The sequence below is a fragment of the Ischnura elegans genome, chromosome 5 (assembly GCF_921293095.1).
Source record: "Ischnura elegans chromosome 5, ioIscEleg1.1, whole genome shotgun sequence".
In the NCBI taxonomy this organism is placed as follows: domain Eukaryota; kingdom Metazoa; phylum Arthropoda; class Insecta; order Odonata; family Coenagrionidae; genus Ischnura; species Ischnura elegans.
This window is the reverse complement of record NC_060250.1, coordinates 128,955,743-128,979,050: the sequence shown is the minus strand read 5'-3', so window position 1 is coordinate 128,979,050 and position 23,308 is coordinate 128,955,743. Positions and strand designations below refer to the sequence as shown.

At 37.1% G+C, this 23,308-nt stretch overlaps 1 protein-coding gene across 1 annotated transcript in view; it reads right to left on the bottom strand.

The window, feature by feature from the left end:
* The window catches only part of LOC124159554 (neo-calmodulin-like), a 28,989-nt gene extending 6,000 nt beyond the window's left edge, over positions 1-22,989 (bottom strand). Inside the window, exons 1-5 of the mRNA XM_046535434.1 lie at positions 22,375-22,989; positions 12,396-12,429; positions 9,191-9,292; positions 6,420-6,555; positions 5,388-5,536 (exon numbers count right to left, since the gene is read on the bottom strand). Of these exons, the coding sequence (XP_046391390.1) occupies positions 5,388-5,536; positions 6,420-6,555; positions 9,191-9,292; positions 12,396-12,429; positions 22,375-22,476 (523 nt within the window). The 5' untranslated portion in view covers positions 22,477-22,989. The remainder of the gene's footprint in view (positions 1-5,387; positions 5,537-6,419; positions 6,556-9,190; positions 9,293-12,395; positions 12,430-22,374) is intronic.
* Positions 22,990-23,308: the final 319 nt, after the last annotated feature.

Below are 23,308 nucleotides of genomic sequence, written 5' to 3'. Positions count from 1 at the left end.
AAAACGCAGCGTGAATTATAAGTATTGAAAGTGGAAAATTTGATAACTGTCGAAAGTCCAGGCTTAAGTCTGCAACGCCGCGCGATAGGATATAGATTGCCGAAAAGTTTTTTTTTCTTTGGCTCCGATACAAAAAATAGGGGTGCGCCTCTTACACACGCTTATACGGTACTAATGTGCTTGAAAGCTGTCTTGACTCTGTATTAAGGGCTATTGATCTCCGCCCAATAATCTTGGTGGGTGATTTTAATTAGTCTTTGATTTTAATTTGGGAGTCTTCAATGTCCAGCCATTCTCTCAACTCAGGTGATAACTTCCTCTTAAAAACATTTCAACCATGCTCTTTGCCTACCACAACATAACCTCCACAACATTCGTGACTAGGCAGTGTTGGACCTACTCCTTTCTACCATTACCCCCGAGGCTATCACCTCTGGACAAAGTATTTTTTACTCGGGCCATGAGTCCCTGGATGCGACTTTCCTTTTCAAATGTTCTTGGAGGCTCCGTAGAGTTCAACCCACAATCCCCGTCCCCCACCCTGTCCGGGCAAAGGCTTGCTGGGAGGACATTAACCACTGTCTCAAGTTAATACCCTGAGGTGTAGTTTCATCTTTGTCCCTTGAAAAAGCAGTGGATTTCCTCAGCGCTGCCCTTGAGAGCACCACTAAAGACTTTGTTGCCATGGCGACCTTGCATGGGTCGTCGATTGCACTAAAAACTATTTTGAATAAGTAAAGTGGGCATTTAGCAAAAATACTTTGAGTTTCTCCATTCAACATCAAAAGAAATAAAAAATTTCATTTAAAATCGAGAAAAATTTCTCTGAGCCGACCACTGCGCGAAGACACCCGAGCATTGCCGAGGCCAGGCGTGACGTCTTAGGTGCCTAAACAACCGTAGGGAGTAGGGAATTACGCTGAGCGCATGGTGTAAAATTTGTTTTGAGGGAGTATTTAGCCGCTCATCGTCGCTTTATTTTGTTCTGTTATTCTTGGGCAAGTTTTCCTACTGCTATTGTGCCGCGATTATTACTTGGGATATTAATAATGCGACATCGGGATGATGAAGTACAAGCGTTTCACTTCGTATGTTTTAGTTATCAGAAAAATGGATGATAACGTTGCCGCTCGTTCGAATAGTACACCTGAAATTCATCTACATCTACATAGTATCCCGCAAGCCGCCTAAATGGCGTGTGGCAGGGGGTGTTAGTACACCAGCCTTTTTTTTAGGACACCAAAAATTGATGCCACGATCCTCATGGAATTTGTTAAGACAAATTATTGCTATACGTCAGCGGCAAATCGAGGTGTAAAAGAAACTTGTAATACTGGAGGATAACGATCGTAAGCTGTGCTGTTGAATTTGGCATCGCCATATTAGCGGAGAAGGTTGTCCTATTCGTCCTACGTTACGAATTCACAGCAAAACAGTCTGTACACAATCCACATGTGAGATCGCGAATCGGTTCCGCTGCCAACGCACACACAAGCTAGAACCTATTTCAATAATATAGGTAAATCCATAAACAATATATGTACTTGCATATACCATAAAAATATAGTGGGAAATAGGCAAATACTCCTATCAAAAACAGGAAGTCACTGTCACATTCTTATATTCATCACGTACAACTTTCAATAACAGAGCCCGTTATGATGAAAACAACTATTTATTCACTGATTTAAAGCCTTAAATTAGCCGACACAGGTGACTTTTCTCACTACTATTCGTTGAAATAATGGAATAACAAACTTCACACACAGTTTTTAATTCAATAGCTTGATCGTGAAATGTCATATCTACGGTGAACAACGGAGGTTAACACGCCACTGACAATTTTTACATTTCTGTTAGACATTTATCGATAGCGTAATAGCACTTTTTACAATTCAATCACGCTGGAACACTGATAACTCTTGGCCGATATTTTTCAACCTTGTCAAACTTTGTGCATTACAACCACTGGCACTATGATTATTAGCAGTAGCTTAACGGAAGATGTTACGTTGAAAATAACACTATTTTGGCACAAAAATCTTCCTAGATGTCTCCAATCAGCGAGCAAAAGGTGCATTGACTCGAATTCACCTCATAATACAAGCACAGGCAGTCCTAAACGACGATTTCTCCAATACCTACGAATAAACGGATGAAGTTATTGCATATAAAAGCTAAGCAGACATTATTAAACATCAAAATCGTTCTAATTACTACATACTTAAATGAATGATATGCCGTCGATAACATCAACTTACAATTAATGTATCCCCTTCCCACGGCCGTGGCTCAGACTCCTACTACGATTTTATCTAGGTATCTATTATAAAATTTTTGGTGTAACTGCTCCAATGCACTTACTCAGATATTAATATTATAAATAATACAAAATATGAGGGGTTCCGAGCCTCTATCGTTGGATATTTATCTTTAAATAGAAAATAATCAACAAGTCTATCAAACGAAGCTCTCACAACTGCAGGCAACTATTAAACATAATCACAACAATAGCTTCGTGTGATGTTTAGGCACCTTTGACGTCATCGAGGCTTCGTCGGCAGTGGCTTGGGGGGTGAGGGAGTTTTTTCCGCGCTTTAAAATTCGTTATATATATCATTGAATATCTCGCGAAGGAAAACTCAGATATACATGCGGTTTTCTTTGTTGAATTCAGAAAATAATTTTCTGTCCGCCAGTGAAATAAAAAAAATTCATGCAAGTTCCTCATTGCCAACCCCAAGATGAAAAAATTCCCATTCTCATTTAAAACTGAAACAATCCACATTTTAAACAACAAGAACTGTGCCTGGAATCTTTTTAAGTCCTTTCCCAATGCCCGTACTCGCCGTTCCTTTTCTGACCAACCCTAAACCTTTTCTTCTAAAACCCTGACCCGTCGAGATAATGAAGAATATGCCCAAACCCACTACTCATCCGTTACATCCAATGCAAAGAAATTCTGGTCCTTTGTCATTCGTCGTCGTAACCGGCCTTGCATTCTAGATACCATTTCATGCAATAAACTCAGCGCAGCAGATTCAGATAGGCCTTATCTATTTCTTAGATTCTTTTCTGAATGCCATAAACTGCCATCTGGTTACCCTCTAACCCATGATCATGCACTTATTCCAAACACCAATCACTGCTTATCTCAAATTCAACCAACCCTCAGGAAGTCTACTCATATCTTTGCAAGATTTCCCCCCATCAATCTCCTAGTCCCGATAGTCTCATTGTCAGCCCTATTCTCATACGAAACTGTGCTTCCTCCCTCGCACTACCCTTATACTAACTACTATAATATTTAACTACTGTTTTTCTCTCAGTGTTTTTCCACCACATTTTAATTTGCTAATGTCAATCCAATTCACTAATCAGGGTCAAAGAGAAATGTCTCCAATTACATTCCCATCTCTTTACTTCCAATTCTCTCATCAGTTTGGGAGAGAATTATTCTAAATAGACTTTTTTATTATACGTCCCCTTTTCTATCCACCTGCCAACACGGCTTTCTCCAAAGGCAATCATACTTCACTAATTTGTCAGTTTTCCAATACCATGCTGATGCCTCAATAACTAGGAAAGCCCAACTTGATGCAATATTTCTTGACTTCTCAAAGGCCTTTGATTCCCTCAACAGTCAGCGTATACCAGGAACCTTTCCAGATATTTTCTCATCACTTGATGGAGCTTCGAAACCACGCATTTCAGTCCACTAGAGTCATTCATGCTGTGTGGTGTTTTTTCAGGCAGTGTGTTGAAATTCTCATCGGGTGTACTTCCTGTGTGTGGTATTTTTATTTATAATTGGGGATCCTATGAAATGGGAATAGTATTGAAAGGCAAAAAGGGACTCGGAAGTCTGTTTGTGTGTTAGGTTATAATAAATTCATTGGTGGGGTGAATTTCAGGGACCTGTTATTGCATTCGTACCTAATGGAAAGAAAACGCCATAACAAGTGGCGTATGAAGTTATATATGAGACTATTGGATGCTGCAGTCCTAAATTCATGTTGTTAACAGGAGGAACATGTATAAAAAATTGACTTATCATTTTGCGTGTAATTGGTAGAGGTAACATTTTTGAAATATCCTTTCAGACTGTTTGGACATGGCCGTCACTCCTTACACAATTTAGAACCAAGACTCACAGAAATACATTTCCTAAGGACAATTCCTACAGCTGGGAAGAAATCAAAGTCTCAAAGGTGGTGTGCAGTTTGCGCCTAATATGGGAAATGAAGAGACTGCGTGTACTGGTGTGAAAAATGTGTGATTATGTTTGGGTTGCTTCAAATCATGTCACACAAAGCAGATTAGCTTGGGTAAAATCATTTAAATATGTATTCACATATTGACATTTGAAACATTAGTACGTGATTACCTGTATGAAATGATACGGTAATAATAGAACAAAGTCAGAGAAATGGGCGAAGTGATAAATTTTCAAGTAGGCGAAACGGGTAATCCTATCGAAAGTATCTAATCTGTTATGAAAATGTCAACCCCAAATAACTAAAATACATCATCTAATTGTATTTAAAAATGCATGGAATGTTAGAGATCTCGCAGCTTATTCGAAACCAAATTAAATCTTTCAAAACTGAAAATTTATTCATTAGTTCATAGAAGGAGATACATAAAACAATAAATAGTCATTCAAATGACTCAAAAAATTATTGAATAGTAGCGCATTATATTATGCAAGTTTACAAAAGTTTTCAACGATACTGATCACATATTATGAAAGATATAAATTACTGAATGATAGTATGTCAAAAAGGCGAAGTCATTTAAATCTCATCCGGCCGCTGGGGTGGGATTTCATTAAATGCAACACAAACCATCCCATGGGTCGCAACTGAAAGATGACAACTAATTTTGATATTATTTTCTTTTGCTTTGTCTATACAGTTCACAACTTTTCTGCGCTATTACAATGTCAAAATTTATAAAAATGAGTTTTTCCAGCCCACCCAAATATGCAACCAGCGTGCCACCCAAAATGTCTGCCTGGTGTGGTGCGCTCTTGGTGTGATATCCCAGGAACCAAAGGGCAGAAATGAAAGATATTTGAGGAGCTATGCTACAAATGCCTAACGAGTCATCGTAAAAAAAAGCAAAGAAGTGATAGAATAATCCGAGAGTGACATCAACTTCAGTTACGTCCAAAAAACACCCAAAAATACCAACATTTCAAAACTTCAAGTGCAATGCGGCACGTTTCCCCAGCATCCATTTGCAAAAATAATTTACAAGATTTATTTTCTCACCAAATGGAACAAAACTGGGTGTCATCCCAAAAGAAATTCGAAAACTTTAAAAATAAGGACCACCCTAATGTACAAAGCAGAGTCATCTCACTTGCAGTAGTCTAGTTTTACCTTCGTAATTAACCATGCCATCTCCATCCAGGTCTGCCTCCTTAATCATGTCATCCACCTCTTCCTCAGAAAGTTTTTCTCCTAAATTGGTCATGACATGGCGGAGTTCTGTTGATGAGATGAGTCCATCATTGTTCTTGTCAAATACCCTGAAAAGAGAAAGAACTAGCGTCACACACAGTGAAAGATATGCTTTATCAAGAGCCATAAATGGTGGGCTTGCGATTTTTAAGAGGATTGCTGACAAATCATCTTCTCAGCACACTGTTTTACACCCCTCTCTTCTTTTCCCTTCCATGTAAATAAAATAAACAGCTGCATAGTAATAATTATTCAAAATTCTAGTCTCCAATTGCTACGTAGTAACATTTAAAAATAGTAATTTATCTTGTAGGCTCTGTCTCAGACAGACATATGAGAGGAATTCCCTCTGAAAATTTTCTCATTTAGGAACAATTTTGTATTCAGTTTGACATAGATGGAGAGATTCCAAATGAAATTTTTGTTAAATTTGATGTAAATCCTAGAAATTAGTCAATAATCCTCTGGTATTTTTCGTGCTTACCCAAGCTACGTAGGCTGGTTCTAAGTGGGCCAATAGAAATAACAAAATGAAGGGTATTTCCTGGTAATTTTGATGGTTTACGTCCAAGCGATACAGTTGAATGGCAAGAAGAGGGAGCGAGTTATCAATGGGAGATTACAAATGGCCAAGCTACAAATGCCAGGGTTCTCTCCCCTCTTTCTTCTGCAATGGGATGGCTTGGCTCTGAAAACAGAGGGTTTAGATTGGTGGAATACTTAGCGGGTAGGGGATGCTATAAAATGGGCTGGAGAGGAGAATGCTTGCTAGGCAAGGGAGGGGAAAGGAGAGAAGACGATTTACAGACGGAATGAAAGATGTTAGGCTACATTGTGCTATGAAGAGGCAAGTCCATGATGCGAGTGTGCACGGTGAGAGGGAATTGCTCCATGCTAACCTACCTTAACTAAAAGAATACTCCACATAAAATAAAATTGAGTACTTCTCACCTGAAGGCCTCCCTGAGTTCATCCTCGCTGTCTGCCCCTTTCATTTTCCTCGACATCATTTGTAGGAACTCGTTGAATTCAATGGTGCCATTACCATCCTGGTCCACTTCATTCACCATATCGCGGAGCTCTGTCTCTGAAAGTTTACAGCACAACATTAGCTAACTGTATGGAGTAATTTATCTCAAATATCTATCATGGCCAAACTAAAGTGAATACCTAGAAGTCACAAAATGAATATTAATTCTTTTATTTTATTGTAAATTTTTTTTCAAATTTAACAAATCAACAAATGTACTGCTGAAAAAATTTGATAAAAAAGATTTGAGGCATGAAAAAGATCACTCTAATATTTTATCCATAAAAACTCACAAAACCCAAATTGTCAGTGATTTTTATTTCAAGCATCTTTAGTGCACTTTGGCAAAAAGGTATTGAACTTTCATATCATATTTGAAAATATCAAGATGAGTCATAAATAATCTTATAATAATAATAATAATAGTAATAATAATATTTTTATTGGTTCCCAGAGACGTGTCTAAGCCACGTATGGAACAAGTCACAAGAATAGTACATACATGAGGTATTAAAAAATAATATTTAAGGCGAGAAGGATAGGTACAGACATAAATATAAAAGTAACATTTTCAAAAGACAGGTTATAAAGACATAAATTCATCCACTGAATAACAGGGATTGTCACATAAATACTGATAAAGTTGACCTTTGAATTTGGAGAATGAATCTAGCTGTTTAATCTTTAGAGGTAAACATTTGAAATATTTTGACCCAGCATATACATATGGGGTTTTTGCTGAACATGGTTGATTTATGTACAGTAACTCTTAAATCACTACAACCCCTTGTGTTATAGTTGTGGATATCAGCATTGGTTTTGAGACTGTAAAACTGCTTATTTTGTTGAACAAAGGTAATTGCAGAAAAAATGTATAGGCAAGGTAGCGTAAGAATCCTTAAGGATTTGAAATAGGGCTTGCAGCTGCTTCGCCTAAGAATGTTTTTTATTATTCTAATGGCCCATTTCTGGAGCCTAAAAAGACGAGTAGAATGGTGGGAATGGCCCCATACTGCAATCCCATACATCAATCGACTATGGATATATGCATAATAGACTGAGAGTGCAGTAGCAGTATCAACCAGAGGGACAATTCTTCTAAGTAGGTAACAGCCACTGGACACCTTTGTAGACAGTTTATCAACATGAAATTCCCAAGATAGTGACTCATGAATATATAAACCTAAAAATTTAGTCACAGAAGAGGAAATAAGGGAGGATCCATTTAACCTTAGGAGAGGAGAAGAAGTGATCTTTCTTTGATAGGTATGAAATTGAATGAAAGTTGATTTATCATTATTTATAAATACCCTATTATCATTGCACCAGTCAATCATAGAATTTATGTTTCTTTGGCAGGCTTGGCCAGGCCAATGTATATGAAAAAGAGCTTGTTAGTCCTCTCCTGGGGTAAAATACAAGATAAACTGAGGACAAAATAGGAGAAGTACACGCTCACTGCAAAATACAAAGAAGAAACGTATAAATGTATTTCATTTGATAATAATGAATTAGGGACTACTTTCCTATTGAAATAATGGAAAATAGATTTTTTAACTGTATAAAGGTATTTACTCAACATCCAAATAAATTTATGATAATATTTTACTAATTAATACAGAAGAGCCCAGAAACTGTTTACCACTATTAAAGAAATTAGAAATATAGGGTGTTTATAAATGAATACCAAGGTTTTAATGCTTTATAATATTTATTACTTTACACTTTAAGTTATAAATTATACATCAAATGAAAGAGCAACAGCGACTAGTGAACAGAAAGCATTTTATGTTTTACAGTTTGCAAAGACTGAATCTGTAATTACTGTGCAATGTGTGTTTCACAGTAACCCCAGATACACACATTATGAGTGTTTATATGTCCACTGAGGGGAAACGTCGACTCATCACTGAACACAACATGATCCAGAGAATCATCATCGCAATTAAACAACATTTCCATGGTGAAGTTGGCAGGTAATCTGTGGTCTTAAGGCTTTAGAGCCTGTAATAGCTTTTACCGGTAAGGACGTAGTTGTAAGCATTTCCTTAAAATTTTCCAAGCAGTCAACACAGGAATTTCTAATTCACGACTAGCCTTCCGGACTGATTTTTTGATTAGGCTACGAGTGAACATCTCTCTCACTCGCTCAACAGTCTCTTTGCTAACTCTTGGTCGTCCTGTGTTCTTCCCTTTAGAAAGGCAGCCTGTATCTTCAAACTGATGATACCATCTATAGATGTTATTGTCACTTGGAGGATCACAACCAAATTTAATGTAGAACACATGTTGCACAGATTCAGTCTTTGCAAACTGTAGAACACAAAACGCTTTCTGTTCACTCGCCACCTTTGCTACTACCGCTCTCTAGCAGATTGTGGCAGAAAAATTTCACGCACATGCGCATTTTTGCCGAAAAACAAAACTGTTTGAGTTGTTCTTTCATTTGACATATAATTTATAACTGTAAGCATTATGTAATGAATATTATAAAGCTTTAAAACCCCGATATTCATTTATAAACACCCTGTATAACAAATTTTTTAAACTGGGGTGCAATTTGAAAGGAAGTCAGAGAATTAAATATTTCGACTCCATGCACAAACATTACTTTCCAATAATGTACTAAAAAAAACATTTAATGGCACGTACAAAAGTTTCTAGCTAACTTCTCTAAAATCTCCGGTCTTACCTGTGGGTCTTTGTCCCAGTGATCGCATCACAACGCCCAGCTCTGCCATTGTAATGGTTCCATCCTCATCCTTGTCAAACAGCATGAAAGCTTCTTTAAATTCTATAATATAATGCAGATTTTCGTGCAAGCTCAAATAAAACTATTACAAAGCTATTTATTTCTAATAATACATAACTAAAGTCAAAATAGATCACAACAATTTTTATTTAACATTAATATCTAGGAAAATATTAGTTAACACTAATAGACTTTTTTCTCATTTTCCTTAATATACCATACATACAAAAATCTAAGACTATTTCTCCTTGATTCTCAAAAGGAAAGGTAAATTCAACTGTGCAACCATTAAGTAATGAATTTTAGTCAAACTTTTCCAGAGAAAGGAATTTTTGGTAAAATATTCTGAACAGAACTTAAATCTCGGTCCTACAACGTGAGATTTTTTAAAAGTGATTTCCATACTTGGTCAAATCTGACTACATAGGAAGAGCGATTTTTTTCTCCAAAAATCTTCATTGATGTTAAATAAATGAAAAGAAGAATTAGAGCATTTCTGCCACTAACGTTTATAGCAACAAATAATAAAAACTAGATTGCATTTCTGTTGACTCAATGACCTAAAACAGTAGGTACACTAATATCTCAGAAAATAACCGTCTTGGGTGAAATAGAAAATGAGTCATTTTCTGAAACCACAGCATAGATTTATCCTTTCCATTAGTGGAATACCCAAAAAGAAAAATTCTTGGAATTCCAACTGTGCAACACAAAACTCAAGAAATCATCACATGGGCTGTGCCCTACCCTGATGAGTTTCCCTACTTTTGAGGCATCGTTGAATTCTTGGAGGAAAAATGAAGTCATTAAGTATGTAGGGTTAAGCCAAACTAGAGCTTAGAAGGAGAGAGGCTCACGCATGCTCATGAGCGACACCCAGAGAGTAATCGTAGTCTGCATGATGACTAGGGGGGATCAGGTCGGCGAGATGGCCAGAGTTTTGGCCTTCCACCTGAGTTGCAGGCCTGGGTTCATGTACTGGCTAAGAGTTTTCATGGACGACCTGTTTCCTGCTTGAGTGCTTGTTGAGGAACTTCAACTTCATCACTCCATCTATTGGATGTGAAGTGAAGCCATGGTCCTGCCCAAGTAGCATGTGATATCTACTGCATATCCACATTTGGTTGAAAATACACCAAGACGGTAACATCAAACTTCTAACATTTTATAGATATAGTACGGATATTGCAATACATATGTATTGATATCCAAATTTGGATATTTTATGGATGTCCAAAAACGATTTATAAGGGACACACAGTAGTATGCTGTACATAAGTTACAATTAAGGGGCAATGATGGGGCATTAAGGCATGGATTTTTCAATGAAATTTATGGTTTTCCGAGGTGAGGGAAAAAATTGACAGTTTAGGCAACCCACACACCACCAAAGCCCTTCCAGAAGAAAATTTCAGGTTACATGCCTGTTCAAGCTATTAACTAGTGAGCTTTGTGGAGCTTTTAATACAAATACACCAAATTCATAATCCTTCAGTGCCAAATGCACTGCCACTCACTAACTCAGCGATTCAATCCAAAACGAAGGTTGGCTTTGTACCAGCAATTTTTACATATTTAGAATTTCACCAAAAGGAGAATATTTTGTTATCAATCGGTAAGTCTTAGATTTAAGTAAATTTGGTATACTGATTGGATATTGTGTTGAATACCACATAGAATATCTAAAGAAGAATCTAACATTACGTCTCGAATAAGTATGTCTAAATATATATTTCAAACACTCACTAAACACATTGGATATACATAGTAAACTAGATATACACCACAAAATAATTACATTTATTCATGCATTTACTCTTTAAATACATAATGGCTGTTAGTCACACCTAAATGTTTTAGTGTGAACCCTAGTTGACTTGGCTTTCAATAACTTTGAAAATAAATTTATACATAACTTCATTCATGTCTTTAAGTGGAGTTTATCCAATTTGAGCAATTGCTTTTCCATGTACACCTATCTAAATTCTTATTGTGCAATGTAACCATTTCCAAGTTTTATGAAGAGAGTGGAAAGATAGGATGTAAAAATTTAATATTGCACTGTAAAATACTACACAGCAAAATATCCTAAAGTTTTGAATGTGATGGCAACAGTAATATTGTGATTTATAATTATTACACTTGGAAATGTTAATAAAATAGATTTTACGTAGATGTAACCCAATGATTTCCTGGTCAATTTCACAGAAGTCAATAGAAAAACTTATGAGCATGGGTTAGGTATTAAGTATGGTAATGCTCAAATTAAAATTTTTATTAGGAAGAGGCTGGATGGATAAAAAAATATTTTAGCAGGTCATGAACTAAAAACTGTTGGTCAATCACGAGGCATTTAGTAAATTGAGGTAGATACTTAAAAAAATATTAGGAGAAGCAGAAAACTTTATGCATTTGTCACAAATGTCACATGTTGTGCTAGCAACAACTAAGTAGGGTAAATCTTCTAACACCAACACCGATATTCTCTTTGCATCTGATACTCATGTACCATGTACTATTGTTGACCCGTTAACAAAGAATTCTATTGCATTTATTCAGTGATTTCCACTTTTCATTAATAGTGATGAAAACAGTCTTTTCCCCAAATGATTTAAAGCATGTAGACTAAGTTTCCTTGTGACAAAATAAGATGTTATGGAATGTCAGTTTCTTTAGCTGGATGATTACAAATGTGCCAGAATGCAGGAAATATTATTTTGTGTAACTGTGCATCTGATATGAATAATATAATTTTGACCTCATCTTTCAGTAAAATGTTAGAGCCTTTCCAAACAAATAGAGCGGATGTACACTAATAATAATACTAAAATAGAAGAGAGGTAAAAAATTACCAATCTTATGCAAAATCACACTTAAGCTTTGCCAATTAATCATTTAGTTCATATTATATTAAGCCTACGAATTTACTAACACAATAAGCAGAGGGAATAAAATACTTTCAAGTTATAGATTATGACACTGCTTCATTATTTAAAAAACTATAGCTAGTGATCATACTATCACACATATTAACAATAATGACACAATACGATCACATTCATGTATGTATAAAGAAATGGCTGATTTGAAGGGCTAGGGTCAAAAGAAAGATTGAGAGACACAAAATATCAAGAATTATTCTCACCTGCAACTTGATCTTCAGTCAGCCCATACTCAGACTGAAAAGAAAGAGAAGAGAGAAATAAGAATATATCTCAATTTTTTAACTTCAAGGCAATTGTTATTTCATGTTTATGTGATACTCTGTATGAAAAATCTATCAGTTCAATTAAAAATTACAATTGAATTCAATAAAATTTTGTAATATTCAACTGCATTTCCCAAATTCAAGAGGGTCTCTAAATTTTTTCAGTTGAATCTCAAAATATTCAACTGAATTTCCAATTTTTCAACTGATTTTTTTTCAGCACTCTTCTGTAAAACTTTCCTCTACAGTTTAAAAACTTTTCAGTGAAACCATCGAACACCATAGAATATTGCTCAATAGTGTGTTCAAAGAATATATTCCTCCCTATTGCAAATGTGTTCATGTGCCTCAAATCACAATGCTAGCAAAGGCATCCTTTGGGAAAATTAACTATTCCTACAAGCATTTCAGACAGGTGATAGAGTTGTGGTTCACTCACATCTTATGCTAATGGGGACATTCACTCCAACACAAAATTACTATGTATTAATTTGAAGTATTCAGAAGGGAAAGATTACTTAACAGATGAATTATTACGAACAAAAAGTTTTCCCACTCAGCCAGTCTCTTGTTTTCCATAGGGAAATGCAAAAGTTGGCACTCACTTTTCACGAGTTGATGACCTCATTTGGGTTTTCTTTCATTTAGATACTTGTTCAGAGAGAACTTTTACCTATGGGAAGGAATAGCTTGCAATAGTGAACACAAAAACAAACAAAATGAGGCCCATATGCAAGTTTGAGGAGTATTAGTTACATAATGACCCACTCTACATCAGCTGGTGACATCAACTTATCTGCAAAATGTTTTAAGACCATCAATTTTTCATCACGAATATCTTGAGAAAAAGGTGATGGATCAAACAACAGAAAAAATACAGGTGTTTCTATCTTTCAAACACTATAAAAATAGGGTGGTTTCCTATTATTTTTTTATTGCCTAAATCGAAAGATTATTACTCCTGGATTATGCATTTCAAGCTTTTAGATTTTTAAATGATATCTATTTTCCGCGATTAAATGAAAAGTGTAAATTTTCAAGCGTGCGAAAATGCGACGGCTAAGTATGAATTCTGGGAAAAGCCCGTGTGACGTCATTCTGGTTCCCGCTGCCGCCGAGTGAGTTGACCTTGGAGCGAGGATATGTGCACCGCTGAGATGCAGGCTTAAAGCGCTTGGCTTAAATAAGGATTATTAATGCCTTATCAAACAAAGGAAACTTTCCGACCATAGGGAGTTTTAATAGGTGATTATTAAGAGATGTTTCCCTGAGCTCTGTGCCTCATTCATGCATTGGTAATCTCAGGCGATGTAAAAATCCTATCTACTCGTGTAGAAACTAGGTCCCTGTGACGTCACATGGAGTGGCATCGCATGGGCGCCAATCTGGCCTTTTTCAAATGCAGTTAAAATTGACCGTCGCCGTTCGTCTAAACCGGTATTTCTAAAATCAAATAATTATTATATAATGAATACACTAATGGTGGGTAACGAATCGCAATCAATGCCTTTTGTTTTCTTTGATGAAGGAAACTAACCTATTGACAGTAAAAAAAAACTGTGAACAGTCCTGTCCAGGTGAATTCTTCCAAAGGCAATGAATGTTAATTTTACTCTCATGGAGCAATATTGAAATGAGTCGTATTTATCGCTATATCCTGAATAGGCATGGGATTCAGCAATGGTTAGTGGCTTCTTTGAAGACCGTTCTTCCAAGCATGCCACCCCTGATAGGCTGCAACACTCAACACCTATGTGAATTACCATAGTGATAAGAGGTTCCTAGATACCGCTCTGGCATGTGCAGTGCCCCAAAAACCTTAAGGTGCTTGAATCGATTCCCTCTCTGGAGAATTTTTCTCCATTGCAATTACACTGAAATTTGTGCACTGAAGGTGTGCAGGAACTTTCTACAGCACTCGAGCCAGATAGCCATTAAAAACATGCAAACATCTCACATATAAATCCGTTGATGAACAGTTACCCACCACAGGGCTTGCATATCATGTACAGAAATAATGCAAGTCCTTTTTTTTCAGAGCAACTACAACAGCAGCTTGGCTTCAAGGCAGAGTCTATGGCTTGTCTTGCCCCTTTTCTCCAGTGGCTTCAGCTACACTGAACAGAGCAGTTCATGTTTGCTAATGTAAGTAAATAGAAAACACTATCTGTGAGGTTGTACGGTAATAGGATCTTAATATCCCCAGATAAACATGAGAGTTCATGAAAAGTTTCCAAAAAAACTTGATAAACATTTTGTGGGTAACCAACATACTCCAGGTATTTTTCAAACACTCAAAGTGTGTAGTAAATGGTCTCCAACAGCATGTCACTCACTTTGTAGTTCAACGCAAAGGTTGTTTATATGTTTATATATATATTATTGAAAATAAATGAATGACTAATAAAATTCAACCCGAAAAAAATAAATTCAGAAAAATGAATTGTGATTACCAAGCATATACAATGAAAGATGAATAGGAGTCAACACCAATTAAGAATACATGCATGCATAATCTCTGGATAACTTATTGTGGCCAGAACCATGCGTCTGTGGTATGAACGAAGAATACAGAAATAAGAAGATTACATAATAATACAAGGAAAACCAATCTTGTAGACGAACCAACAATATTCAAGGCACCTACCTAAAAGTATTTAAAATCGAGTTTAAAATTGTTGCCCTTATACATAGGCAACACTCCTGGCATGTCGATGAATTTGTCAGCTTGTTCAGTCATAATTGAGTAGTAGAAATCGATTTTCATTCTCTGGAGAAAGTGATACAGACAGACTCGTCGGGGTTTGGCCAGTGCATTACCCATAAATACTCTACACGCATTACCACGCATTACCCATGAATGTTACCATACTAAACAGGATCCACAAATGCACCTCCAATTGGTTGTAACCCACCGCGCATTTAAATATGCTTACAAATGTTGCCACTCGCGTCGCTGACGAACAAATTGATCCGAGTTTCACGGGAAATTAAGGTAAATTTAGGGGTGTAAACCAAAATTTATGCACATGATAATGGGTGCTTTCCATTCATGCGACTCACGCGTCGACTTGTGTCGACTCGCGGCATTTGTTTATAACTCTCCTATTCCTGTGCGTTACCGTTTGTTGACTTGTGTCACAACAGTCGGCGACACACATAGAATGGAACACGAAAACCGCGACGCAAGTCGACTTGTGTCGACGTGTGTCAATGAATGGAAAGCACCCAATGTGATCTATCAAATTCATAACATTCCAAAGCTATTACTTATAATAAAAAGCATAATAATGAAAATATTGAAAAAAAGCGGATCGCGTTGCACGTATCACCGAATCACGGACATTTTTGAAACCCGATTAAAATGTGACCTAGGTGGCAGCATTAATCAGCCAACAATGGGATGGCATTGTACTTCCTCTTTGCTGACTTCTTGGTATTAACAGTGGATAAACGAATAAAAGGGAAGAATGACGATCGGTAGTTCCAACTTAAACCGTCACTGCGCCTCGGCGTGGTGTTTGAATCTCACAAAGGGAGGCTACGAAAGTTGACTCGGCGATTTGAATGCCATACTTTCTGTTTGGTGTAGAAGGCAAACAGTTATATAGTAAATCCAATTCCACCTCTTTTTATTGAAATTATTCATTAAAAATATTAAAATTAGGTTAATCATTGTCTTTGCCCCTTTGGCATGAGTAAGTATGTAATTGACGATTTTAATTTTTCCTGGTGAATACTTCTGACGAATATTTCTCGGGTTTATATGCTTTATACAAGCCGACGTTTCGGGAGACAAGTCGTCTCCCGAAACGTCGGCTCGTATAAAAGCATTAACCTGGCTGCAAACCCGAGAAATATTCGTCAGAAGTGTGTAATAGGGAAATTGCATACTTTTTATAAACAGTATGCTGATATACTACAGTAAACACTTAGTACCGCAATATACTTTTTCCGCTTAAAATTCAGTTTATACACTAGAAAATGACTCCCAAAAGTCTCCCGAGTTTCGCGGGCTAAAAAATACCGCCCCCACTAATCTTTGGCCGTGACGTCATAGTTCAGTAGGAGTCCAAGATCCAAGCCCAGTAACTGCAGGTTTGGAAGAGCCACGTTGCGTTTAAAGGAGAACATGGGTGAAATAAGGAAAAATTGCAAGTGGTGCATTGTTCCTCTGTGCAATAACACCCCAGAAAACATTTTCGTCTGCATTCCCACGGAGGAAATTAGAAGAAAAGCCTCGATGCATGCCGTCCGTCGGGATGAGCGTTACGGGAAATTAAGAGTATAATAAACGAAATGATAAACCCGTGTGCTATGTGAGCGAAGATAACTTTAATATAAATAATTTTTCCATATTTCATTGACTGAATAACTTGAAACTGAGATTTTTCGATCATTCGGCCGTCGTAGAATAAAAACTCAACTTCACAACAAAAATCGAGATAGGTGTTTCTCGATGGTTACGATGGACTCAAATTATTTACGGCACTTGTTCAATTTCAGTCACGGAAGGACATAGAAAATTCCATGATGTTTAAAATCAAGGGAGGAAATATGAAAATATAGAGCAACGTTGCTCTATATTTTAATATTTTGTACGTACGTTGATCCTCATGCATTCGAGTGCCAGCCAAGAAGACAGCGTTTTCTTCTACTGTCGGCGTCAAAATGATGTGCCGCTGTACTTTGCAAATTTATATCCTGGCTTCACTGCATGCTATAATAATGAACTATACGTCATTTTAAAGGAAATTTTATCCTAAATTCTGCTTTATTTTATTACAAAAAAATTGAAAACTGTAGACACGGCCAGTGCAATAAATGACTCCGCGCACCGAAAAATTAGCCGTTTTGTCAACTTCATGAACTTTGCAACTCAACCTAAGGAAAACTACTACGTCTACAGCATTCATCTTCCACATTAATTTACACTCATCAGTGCGGATTAATAAAATGGCTTTTGGGTATTTTTAGAACTTATATTTTGTTATAAATTAATGATATTATTTAAACTCTTGTCCCATAGTTTACCCCGAAAGATAAAGGAAGTTGTAGATGGAAAAAGAATGGAATCCAGAGGTGGTCACAAAAAATAATTCGCAGCATTCTTTGATTTTATTTTACGCCGGCTTGCTTTTCAGAAAAAGTTGAGTCACAAGAGGAATGTTCCGCGGCCCTAGATTTGGAAACTGTGGAGATAGAGGAAGACGTGTGGATCAGCAATTTCCATTTAGTTGGTTGTCAGGATAAACCAAGGATCCATTTAAAGGTTGTCAGGCCATCGTAAAAAGATAGGACTGATGCACTACAGGGGAAATGGGGTGTTTGAGGGAAAGTCAAACCCAAAGTTGCCCAAAGAATGCGCAGTTCTATGTTGCTCTTTCCCCAGTTAAAACCAAATAAAAATTGGATTGGGATGATATTTTCACCACGGGTTCCAGTGATAGTGAGAGTGCAGGTGATCATGGTCATCGTCGAAGATCATCCCTCTAGGATTTCCGATTCGGAATTTTTAAGTGACAACCGATCGCAATGACGATAGAGTTTCAGATATATAGTGAGAAAATCTCCCAAAATGTATTAGACTCTGTTTGGAAAACATTCACATTTACATTTTACAAAAGTAACTTATTAACACCTAAAGACGTTGTGTTTATTATATTGATCGAAGAGCGATTGACCGATTCTTTCTGCAGAATAGGAAGTGGCTTCGGGGTTTTGAGTCACAAGATGGTAGATTGTGTTGGAAGTTCGTCTATATTATCGCTACTAAATTGAAACATTAATAGTCTGGCTTCTTCAGAGCGTCCTGTCGCCCTCCAGGCAAGGTATTTTTAAGTTGAAAGTATCATCGACAGCTTCGAGGTTGTTGCTCTTTCCCCAGTTAAAACCAAATAAAAATTGGATTGGGATGATATTTTCACCACGGGTTCCAGTGATAGTGAGAGTGCAGGTGATCATGGTCATCGTCGAAGATCATCCCTCTAGGATTTCCGATTCGGAATTTTTAAGTGACAACCGATCGCAATGACGATAGAGTTTCAGATATATAGTGAGAAAATCTCCCAAAATGTATTAGACTCTGTTTGGAAAACATTCACATTTACATTTTACAAAAGTAACTTATTAACACCTAAAGACGTTGTGTTTATTATATTGATCGAAGAGCGATTGACCGATTCTTTCTGCAGAATAGGAAGTGGCTTCGGGGTTTTGAGTCACAAGATGGTAGATTGTGTTGGAAGTTCGTCTATATTATCGCTACTAAATTGAAACATTAATAGTCTGGCTTCTTCAGAGCGTCCTGTCGCCCTCCAGGCAAGGTATTTTTAAGTTGAAAGTATCATCGACAGCTTCGAGGTGGAAATAAGTTCACCATAACACTACCGGACTGCCAAAAGAATACACATTTCACATGAGTATACGCTTTTGCCAATATTATACGCAAGTCTCACTTTGTTATGAACTATAAAACATTTCAGATGCACATCAGCTACCTTTCCATTTCTCGGAATCGACTTTCCGCGCCGACGAAGTCTACAGTTTCACTAAAATACCCTGTTATCATGATGGAATCAGTAACAAGAAGCTTGCTAGGATCAGCCTAAGAATAACCATATTCCTTCATCTTTACGCAATCTATCGCTTTCAATGAAGAAAAAATAGATGAAATAATATCCCTGAAGTCACAATGAACAACTGCGATACGTCTGCACTTCAATAAATGAATCATAACCACGCCGTCGCATGTATAAGTATGCAACCTCTACTATGACCGTGCCGCCGTCTCTCTTCGTACTGAACTATGACGTCACTTTTCTACCAGCCAATCATCGGGCGTTTTCGCTTCTCACTTGCATTTGAAAATTCTCGTGAACTTTGATGCATTAAATATCGTAAACCACGTCATAAAATAATAAAAAAACTTTCACCGAGGTATGCAATTTTTTATATAATTTAATATATTTTTATATAATTTTGGGGCTATTGATTATATCTGAAATATATGCAAGTTCCCTATTGGTTTCCTGAACCCCGAATTCAAATTTCGCTGGTTCGAAGCTCCATAAGAAAGTTTTTTCTCTTCTCTAACCATGAATATTTCAAAACATTTTTATCTGCAATGTTTTTCATCTATATTTGACTAATTTAAAGTATGTTTCTCCTACGTCTGACGTAGAAACCCTAAAAAACGCACTTCACTATATAATGAAGTCCTTTAAGGTCCAAAACTCTACAAGAATAGTAAGATATTATTGGCCATTCTAGGATTTCTCGGCAGTGAAGGTGATGAAAGGGATCAAAAATACTATTATATCCCTAAATTTAGCCTAACTATATTCCTTTGAGTTTTGTTTCATGATTTCAGCAAAATAGAAAACTAACGCAACTACAAAGGCTATGATCCATTAAATAATGTCCATTTAGTATTTTACCAGGTAAATACGTTATTCCGAATTTACAGTATAATTTATAGCAGAATATTTGCTTGAATAGTGCTATTTTAAACAATTTTTAAAGTTTATAGCCGTGATCGAAGTTAGTTATGAGAAATGCGAGTGCCATCGTCGCACCTGAAGTTGATATTTCGACGAACAAATAAATAGCAAGTGGAACATGTCCTCCAATAATCTGAGGGTTACCGATTGAAATTATTTTTGCTGTAATTATGTTACCTATGCAATTCGTATTAGAGCAAAAGAATTTGTTGAAATCTTCCAATTAACAGAAAAAAGAATGTTATTTATTCAATTTTCATATTTTCCGAGTTCTATTCATTCACGCACGAATCAAGAAGTTTTCTCGAGTCGTCCTCCGGATTAAAGCGTCCATTATGGTCGAGGCTTCGATCCTCGAATCGAGGATCACTATCGAGGCGAGATGAAAGTCAACCCTGGAATTCGTCCGCCTAATGTATGTTCCCTCGAGGATCAAGCGACTCATGATTGAAAATGATCTTTGAATCAATAATCGAAATGTCGCGAAACACAGATCTGGTTGACGACCCGAGAAAAAATTTTGAAGTAGATACACCGGGAAAGTACCAAATCCTATTTCACCTTTTGGTACTGCTTGAAAATTTGAAAGAGTTTAGATTTTACGAACCATCATTTACTTTGAAATTATGAAAAAAGATTTAGACCCCTGAAAGCTATTTAGCGTAGCAATAAGCTTGAAAAAATAAACTTTTATTTACTCTCAAGAAGTCACTCACAAGCGTCCGAAAACCAATGGTGGCGTATCTGCATTTCCAAAACCTAAAGTCACAATATTCACCCTTGAATCCCAAAACGTAAAGGCACGGATGTGGGCTTTTTTTTGCCATCAAATGAGTATTTTTCACTTTTCAAACCCAAAAAATGTGTTGAAATAAAATTCCAAGTCCAAAAGTAGTTTTGAATCTGTAAGATAGGGATCCTACGGCAAAATTCAACTCAGTTTAATTTCAAAGGATTAATCATTGTCAGCATCAGTGGAAAAAAACAGTGCATATATCCTATTTTTATGTGAGCCTCTTAGTGAAAGCTCTATTCTTCTTTGAAAAACAGATTAAAATAAGGTATTTAATTTTTTTATCATAATAAATATTTTTACAATGCGAAAATTCTATCGGGTGGCAACACGAGGTGGTTTTACCCGAGTTATATAGTGAAATTGTGATGGTAAAGCACATATATGTGGCCAAAAAAATAAACTTCACTCTAAAGTTAATAACAATAAAAGACCAATTCTCCTACATATAATTCAATCTTTTTTTAAATCTTTTTTTGAAGGCCTTTAGGTTACGCAGGAAGGGTTCAGAAACAACCTTTGCTGTAGCGTTCCTGTCCCTTATATGGTGATCCCAGGATGCACGAAAGAATATTTCGTGGTGTTTGACAGTTGTTTCGGAGAGTCTATTTTGTGGCAATGGTCCTTCTTTGACATATATTAACCTGTTGTACACACATCTCCCTCTTGTTTATCTTTTTGTAAATTTTACCGAAACAAAAAATACTCAAATAAGAGGAAATATCAGACTGGCACTCAAAAAAAACATTGAAACTCGAATTCAAAGCTGTGTTTAACCAATTTCAGAGAACTAATGCACATAAAGTTTCATCCATCATATTATTCCTAAGCAAATATTTAATTTCGTTGATTACTTCAGTAGACTAGTGGCCTCACCTCGTCCGTGAGGTTCTTGCAAGGTCAAACCACGGTGACAAGGTCAAGTTTTTTTCTGGGACAAGCTAAAATGGTTCATGATACCGCGAGGAAAAATTGTTTATCTTTGGATCATATTAAGGATTTTAGGTTCCTTATCATTTTTTATCCAGAAATTTTAATTTTGAACTGTTAAAAATTGCAGGCGTACAGCACAACATGTATGGAAGTCCCATGGAAAACTCGATATATTATTTATTCATGTGAAGTAAAATTTGGACTGAGAAACATGTCGAAGGATCAGAATTTCCCTTGTCTGAATTTCTCATATAGTTTTCTCGCTTACTTTTTGTATATAATATATATGCAGTAATTTTTATATACCATAATTATAACTTTCGTACTTTTGTGGACGCAATTCTTCGGTAGGAGAATTCATGAGAAAATGCAAATGTTATTCGTGTTATTAGAAGTGTTTTCGTCGACTGCCACCGAAAAGCTGGGTGCAATCCGTTTAAAGTACGAAAAAATGAGTTAGTTATGTCAAAAAGTTATCAAATTGTAAATGAACAAGGGCATGCGAGGATGTTGGTTTGCTTACGTTTATTCACGAGGTGGTTTGCGACATCCTTGAAGTTAGCAATAGCGAGCGGGTGAGGTGGTAAGGGTATGAGGGGGTAATTTTTCTCTCTTTGTTTTAATCATGAGCATTCATTCACGTTTGCTTCATTCCGAAAATGCACGACAGAGAGCATCGATTACTCACGGAATGCTGCCTAATTTCTTCACGTGAAGTTAATCTCCGGTAGCGATTGTACTCGGTACCGTAGATGTCGTCCATGTTGGCCTCCGATGCAGCCTCCGCCATCAATTTCGCACAGGAGAGGGGAGGTCAAGGTCAAAGAAAGGTCACGAGGTACTAAAATAACACTTTAGACTTATAAAATCGTCCCGGAAAGAGGAACTTCACAAATCACAAGGAAGTTTGGCACCCCAGGAAGCTCACGCGAGCGCAACAATGAAGTTTCTCCTGAGTTAGAAACACACGTGGTCAAACGCCACCATCTTGATCCGCTTCAGAAGACGGGAAATGAGATAAAATTTCGTCAGCTCCTTGGAAGAACACTGTTTCCGCGGGATAGAACGTCTTCTCCGTCCGATCTGAGGAGCGGTAAGCTATCCTCCTCGTCCTTAGGCACAGCGAGGCCTGGCACTACCGAAACACGCATGACGATTCCCGCTCAACAGCTCTACGCGACTTGATCGTCCTTTGTTTTCCAAGTTCTGGCTCTCTCTCTGGACCCCGTGCTTTTCTTTTTCTTTGTCGTCCTTCTTATCCAGCAAGCTCCACCTCGTTCAAGGAGCAGCTAAGAAGCCCGGGTGAGCTCAGTGGAATGGTTCCAGGAATATTTCGCGGGCTAAGGAGGGAGGAGATGATGGAGGGGCGGGAGGGTGAGATCTCCCCCTTCCACCCCCGATGCCTCATTACCCCTCGCCCTCACACATCTGTCCGGCCACCACATCTCTCACGACCGGAGACGAATTTTTCCAACTGTTCATTCAATCTCTCGAGACGGGGCATTGAATTCTGCGGCCTCGATATCGTTACAATGAAATAATATCGATACTTAATTCATGTGTGGGCATTTTTTCACGTCTTTTATATGTTGATTTGTATCTATGGAAGCGAAACTAATATA